The 6,280-nt window shown below is 59.4% G+C and overlaps 2 protein-coding genes across 2 annotated transcripts; one reads left to right on the top strand and one right to left on the bottom strand.

Annotated features, from left to right (window-relative positions):
- Positions 1-469: 469 nt before the first annotated feature.
- RPL28 (ribosomal protein L28) lies at positions 470-2,972 on the bottom strand. Its single transcript, XM_036745290.1, has 5 exons — positions 2,892-2,972; positions 2,498-2,586; positions 2,288-2,411; positions 770-888; positions 470-605 (listed from the first exon to the last, which is right to left on the bottom strand). The coding sequence occupies exons 2-5, from the start codon at positions 2,576-2,578 to the stop codon at positions 516-518; spliced, it is 414 nt and encodes a 137-aa protein (XP_036601185.1). The 5' UTR covers positions 2,579-2,586; positions 2,892-2,972; the 3' UTR covers positions 470-515.
- A 1,230-nt stretch (positions 2,973-4,202) lies between these two features.
- Positions 4,203-4,794, top strand: TMEM238 (transmembrane protein 238). Its single transcript, XM_036743144.1, has one exon. It carries the CDS (start codon positions 4,288-4,290, stop codon positions 4,792-4,794), a length of 507 nt encoding a protein of 168 aa, XP_036599039.1. The 5' UTR covers positions 4,203-4,287.
- Positions 4,795-6,280: the final 1,486 nt, after the last annotated feature.

Below are 6,280 nucleotides of genomic sequence, written 5' to 3'. Positions count from 1 at the left end.
TCATTTGTCTAAGGTCACCATATAGGCCAGGGACATTAAGACTCCAGTTTCCTCACTTGTAAATTAACTTTCTTCTTTTTGGAGGCAATCAAGCTTAAGTAACTTGCCTAGGGTCACATACCTAGTAAGCCTAAGGCTGGATTTGAACTCAGGTCCTCTTGATAGAGCTAGTGTTCTATTCACTGCACCAGTTACCTCACCCTTTAGTAACTTGGGTTTTTTGCCTTCAAGGTCCCTCCTGCCCTCAAAGACCATCTCATCCCCTCCTCTTCCCTGCTCAATTCCCTCTAAGGTGGGCCACAGAACACCCCACTTCCTTCCAGCCCCTTCAGGTGGCAATGATCAGATGTTGGACCCTGGGTGAGTTTGGGCCTGGATGGAAAATCCTTCTTGCCTAGCACTGCTAATCCATCAAGTGGAGAAGGTGAGCCCTTGCCACTTGGAGAAGGAAAGGAGGCGGCAGCAGAGACAGGTTGGGCAGACTGACTTTATTAGCCAAAGGCAGGCCTGGCACCTTAGGTGCTCTTGGGTGGGCGGGTTCGCTTCTTCTTCACTACCACTGGCTTCTGGCTTCGAAGGATGGCGCTGGCCCGGCGTAGAGCAGCCTAAGAGGAAAGGGGAGGGGGCAGGCCTGAAGGGAGGCATCCCCTCACCTCCCACCTTTCCTTACCCCCCCCCCAAGTTGGTATTACAGCCTCGAGGAGGTCTCAAGCAGCACCCCAGGCCAGGCATTTGCCTGCTCCCCTTCCCTTTGGGCCCAAGCTCCCACCATGCGGAGATCTTTCCGGTATTTATTCTTGCGGATGATATGCCGGACGCTGTTGAGTGTGGCCCGGGCATTTTTGTTGATTGTGGTCCTCACATAGGAAGTGGCAGGCTTCCTCTGACCTAGAAGGAGGGAGGGAGAACAAGGATCCGGATCACCTGTCTAGACTACCCTCCACCACCTCAGATAAGGCTGATGGGGGTCAAGCGGCCTTTCAACTTCAAGCTGCCTTTAGGTGGTGCTAAGAGATGAGGGTGGCAGCTGGGTCCTGTCCTTCCCAAAACATCCTCATGCTCCCAAGGCCTCAGAAGCTGACACCGAAGAGTTAACGTAATTAACACTGGCAGAGTTCCCTGAGCTGGGGATGAAAGCCCATGTTGGGCTCTGAAGAGGTCAGTATGAAATGGAGACTGGTGAGAACTGGTCAGTCACACTCTGTGTGTTGGGCTTCATCCACACAGACAAAAATACCAGCCCTGGACCTCCAGGCACTTACACCCACACCTAGATTGGCACATACAAAGTATGAGGTTCAAGCAACCCCCTTAGGCTATGGAGGCAGCCAGCACTATCAGGGGTCCAGAAAGCCTTCAACAGGAAGTGGGGCAGACTTGGGACCCCTGACTACCCCACCTGACTTTTAGAGAAAAGCTCACCCTAATTTTGAGGCCCACAGTCAGACAAAGCAGGTGTCAAGGCCCTGGCTCAGAACCTCTTGGCTCTCAAGGTCAGTGATCTGTCTATTCCACTTTAGGCTTTTGGGGAAAGATTGAGAGTCCCTGCAATGACTCCCCCAAACCAGACTTGGGGCTCCCCCACCCTATACCTGCTGTATGTACCTTATGGGCCTGCAACGTGATCCTAGTGACTCCCCCCACAGCTATCAGAATCCAAGGCCTAGGCGACCCCCTCCTCTTCCTTTAAACATTCTCCTTTTTGGGGTCCTTTCCTTTTCAAATTTCATGTTCTATCTCACCCTGAGGATCCAAGGTCTCAAAGGGCAGGGAATGGTGGTCCTAGCACCCAAGAGCACTAAAATGCTCACTGACTTTCACCACAACTTCCCCTCAAAGCTCAGTGCAAAGGCCCCTCCTGGTCCCCAAAGCTAGCCTCGCTTCCTCTCCCAATCCCATTGGATCTTCCTGGGAACACCCGGCACCCCCTCACTCTCTAGAGTGCAGAGGCCTGGTTCTGGCCTTTGGCCCCGTGGATGGAGGGCTTGGCACACAGTGGGCACCACCTAGACCAGCCGAGGAGTCCCTTGGGATGTAGGTGGTGACTAGCGGGGCCTGTGGTGGGGAAAGGGGCCCAGCCGAGGCCCCTCAGGCAGCTGGCCTAGACTGCATTGGATTCAAACAGTGCTGACCCTACTGCGGGCAGGAACTAAGTAAAAGGGTTCCAGGCTCCGAAGAATTTCCCAACACTTGGGAAGTGCAGGCACAGCCCTGGCCCTGAGCCCCCCAGCCCGTGGGGCAGCCAGACACCCCGCCTTTGCCCAGCTCGGGCCCCTGCCGGACCCACCTGCCCTCCGCTTCAGCACTACCACGATGCCCTTGCCGTCGGCGGCCGGCTCAATGCCCACCGTCTTCCGGTGGATCAGCCCGTTGTAGCGGAACGAGTTTCGGGCCTTGAGATTGTTGGGCTCCTGCGGGAGGAGGAGGGAGTGGTGAGTGGGGGTCCCGGCCCGGGGTCCCCTCCCCCCCCCTTCGCGGGACCCCTGCCCCCACTCACGGTGCTGTACGTCTGCTTGTTGCGCTTGATCAAGAAGCTGGAGCAGTTCCGAAGGACCATCCACTGCAGGTGGGCCGACATGGCGGGGGCTGGGGGCGACAAGAGGGGAGAGGGGGGTGAGGGTCAGGGCGGGCGGGGCGGAGCCGAGGAGGGGGAGGGGGAGACGAGACCCCCGGAGACCTCGGGCGGGGAGGGGAGGCCCCCGGAGACCTCGGGCGGCGGAGGGGAGATCCCCGGAGACCTCGAGCGGCGGGGGGGAGGGGAGATCCCCGGAGACCTCGGGCGGCGGGGAGGAGGGGAGATCCCCGGAGACCTCGGGCGCGGAGGGGGAGGCCCCGGAGACCGTGGGTGGCGGCGTTCGGGGCCACGAGGGGCGAGCGGAGTCCGCCATTACCTGCACTCGCGGCGGCTCCCGGAGACGGAAAGGGCCCTGCTGGGGGCGGGGCGGATCCTTTAATAGCCCTGAGCGTTTCCGCTTCCGCTTCCGCTCGGCTGGGCTCGGGCGGGTCCGGAATGCTTCGGTAGCCCCTCCTTGGCCCCGCCCCCGCCTCTGCTCGCTCGGGCATTTCCGGAGCCCTTCGGCCGAGCCGGCCCCGGAGCCCTGGCTCCCTGCGCCGCAGGCCGCCGTGCAGCGCGCCCCATCTCCCGACACTGCCGCTAGGTGGCGCAGCGGGTGAAGCGCTGGGCCGGGAGGCAGCAGGACCCGAGTTGGAATCGCAGTTTCTTGGCAGCCCTGGGCCTTAGTTTCCCCACCTGTAAAGGGAGGCTCATAGAGGCGCAAGTTCCCGTCCCCTCCCCCGCCATCTCGCTGCGCCCAGGTGCCAGGTCACGGTCCGTGCTGCCCGACCCAGAAGCGCCTAGTCAGCACTTATGAAGCACCTGCTGTGTGCCTGGCACTGTCCCGAGCTCCCCATGCGAATCCTTAGTGTGACCTCGGACAGGTCCCGCCCCTCCGTGCCTCGGTTTCCGCTCTCAGAAACGAGGGGCCGGGCGTGGGAGCGCCTGATGGACAGAGAGCGCTGACCCAGGATTTATCAGCACTCCCGGTCTGCATGGCAAGTGGCCCTCGTTCTGAGGTGCTGGAGGCCCCCCAGGGAGCCAGAATGAGGCAGTGTTGCGATGGGAGAGGGCCCCCGGCCCTGGCGCCAGGCTGGCAGGGCTGCCCCTTGCCATCCAGCAGTCTGCCCGCTCGGTGCCTATGTGTCCCTGGCTGTACAGAACACAAGGGCTCTGAGCATCCCGGGGGCTCTAGATGCTTTGACTTGAATGACGCCCAGACCTGCTTCAGCCTGCTGCCGGCTGGGAGGTGTGGACCCCAGGCTGGCACCGGACCCATTCAATGCCACTCCTGAGGCAGGGGGCCTGCTCTGAACCACAGTGCCTCCCCAAGATGGGCAGCTTTTAGAAAGCCACTCTGGAAAATGGGCCTCCTGCCTTCCCAAGGCCATCCCAGCTCAGAGTCTCTGTGTGGCAGGGGCACATTTCTGGGCACAGTGAAGGGGTGAGCAGCTTTCCCTGCTGCCCCTCTGTATAAGTGCCATGTGGTCTCTAAGGTCCTCACACTCACTGGGCCCCCATCTCTCTGGGATCCTCTGCCCAGCCCCCCTTCCCTTTGTCCTCCAGCAGCTGGGGGGCCCTTCCCCCTCTAGTCCTCAGTCTCTACCCGATACCCAGGAAGGACAGATGGCTGGGGCTCCTGGCTCCCTCCTCCCCTAACCCCGCCCATTGGGGCTCTCACCCAGGAACCTGCCTGACCGGTTCCCTGGGGCTCCCCACCTCAGCGAGCCGGCATGGCCACCGCCTCCTCTTCCTCCTCCCCGTGCCCCGGGCCTGCTTCGGTGGCTCCGAGTGCCCCGGCTCCCGCTAGCCGGGCATCTCTGGCCTCTTCGGGCCTGGGCCGCTGCCGGGCAGCCCTGCTGCTGGCTGTGGGCCTGGACGTGGCCGGGATGGTGGCCTTGCTGACTGGTGTCTTTGCCCACCTCCAGGTCCAAGGCCGGGACTTTGGAGATCTGCTTATCTACACGGGTGCCCTCATGGTCTTCCTCAGCCTACTCGGCTGGATCTTCTGGTACACGGGCAACATTGAGATCTCCCGCCAGGAGCTGGAGAGGGACTACGGCCGCAGGCCGAGCACCCTGGCCCGGCTGGCCCACAAGCTGTCCAGGCGCTGGTCTGCCCAGCCCAGCCCGGGCAGAGGGGGACGCCGGGGCCCCAAGCAGCAGGCCCAGATGTCCCGCCGGGTCCGCCTGCAACTGAGCCCTCTGGAGGCCTCGGCAGCAGGAGCCGGGATGGAGTGAGAGAGGCCCAGGTGAGAGGGGGGGACCCCCTTGGGCTCAGCTGCTGTCTCTCCTCCACCGGCACCCCCTTTATTTCTCCCCAAGACCAGAAGTCAGAGAGGCCCTCCTGTGTGCTGTGTGACCACGAGGAAACTGTGAGCCTCTGGGCCTCCATCTGTAACTTGAGGAGCAGGCCGGATCGGTATACCCAACATCGCTTCCCCTGTCACCCCATCACCACCAGCAGTACTGGGTCTCAGCTTCCTCATCCACCCCCTCCCATGGGGCCTGGCAAGGAAAGGCTTCCCAGGCCTTAATGCACCCTACGGTGTGGATTGGTTTGCATTAGGGTTAGCCGTCTTCACCCAGCGAAGCGCCTACTATGTGCAAGACACAATGCTCTCCACCCCTTCCTCTCTCCCTCCATTTTCTTCTCCTTTTCTAGCCTTCCTATCCCCTCCTTCTCCCATCCCCTTCTTTCCCCCACCCTCTTCTCTCCCTCCCATCTCCCCCTTCCCTCCTCCTCTCACCTCTTCTTTCCCCCACACTCTTCTGTCCCTCTCATCCCCTTCAATCCTCCCTATCCCCCTAACCCCCGGTCTCCTCCATCCTTTTCAGAACTAAAGAATTTTAGAGTTGGAAGGCCACCTGATCCAACTCATACCCCTCAAAAGAATCCTTATCACAGCATGACCAGTGAGGAACTACCTCACCTTTCCTTGAATACCTCCAGTGCTGGAAGCCACTACCTCCAAGGTAGCCCATGCCCATCTTGGGTAACCAGGTTAGAAAGTTTCCATTCGGCTGAAATCTACCTCTTTGAAATTCTCCACCCCTCCCCAAACCACTGCTCCTGTTTTGGCCCCTTTGGGGACCTCACATCAGGCCTTCAGATCTCATGTTCACCCACAGGCTTCTCTTTGCTGTTGTCAGCATCCCTTATTCCTTCATGGGATCCTCCTACAGTTTGAACCAGACAGAGACCCTTCCCCAGATGGAGCATAGTCTGACCACAAAGAGCACATGCAGCTGGCCCTTCCGCTCCTTTTTCCTAGACAGTCCACAGTCTCTATAATTGATTTTTTGGAGGGGGGAAGGCCGGGTATTTGGGGTTAAGTGACTTGCCCAAGGTCACACAGCTAGTAAGTGTGTCAAGTGTCTGAAGCCGGATTTGAACTCAGGTCCTCCTGCCTCCAGGGCTGGTGCGCTACTCACTGGACCACCTAACTTCCCCCTCTATAATTGATTGTTTTAATACTGTATCACATGGAGACTCCTCTTGGACTTGGTCTACTAAGACCCTCAGATCTCTTCCAGATAACTATCTACCCCTGCCAAAGACAGGAATGAAACCTGCTGCCTCAGAAGGGCATGATGGGAATCCAGGCAAAGGCTGAGACTATTAGTGGGGGGTTGGGAAGGGAATTTGTGATGAGTTGAAATATATATATACACACACGTGAAATATATATATACACACGTACATATACACATATACACACACGTA

Source organism: Trichosurus vulpecula, chromosome 2, assembly GCF_011100635.1.
Source record: "Trichosurus vulpecula isolate mTriVul1 chromosome 2, mTriVul1.pri, whole genome shotgun sequence".
Classification (NCBI taxonomy): Eukaryota; Metazoa; Chordata; class Mammalia; order Diprotodontia; family Phalangeridae; genus Trichosurus; species Trichosurus vulpecula.
This window is presented reverse-complemented; position numbering and strand designations above follow the sequence as displayed.

What these genes read in the sequence shown, in the direction of transcription:
- TMEM238 (XM_036743144.1), top strand. Translation starts at nt 4,288, where the DNA reads ATGGCCACCGCCTCCTCTTCCTCCTCCCCGTGCCCCGGGCCTGCTTCG.
- RPL28 (XM_036745290.1), bottom strand. Translation starts at nt 2,578, where the DNA reads ATGTCGGCCCACCTGCAGTGGATGGTCCTTCGGAACTGCTCCAGCTTC. An exon ending in ACAAGCAGACGTACAGCACC is followed by an intron (nt 2,412 to 2,497) that starts GTGAGTGGGGGC and finishes CTCCTCCCGCAG; the next exon opens with GAGCCCAACAATCTCAAGGC. An exon ending in AGTGCTGAAGCGGAGGGCAG is followed by an intron (nt 889 to 2,287) that starts GTGGGTCCGGCA and finishes CCCTCCTTCTAG; the next exon opens with GTCAGAGGAAGCCTGCCACT.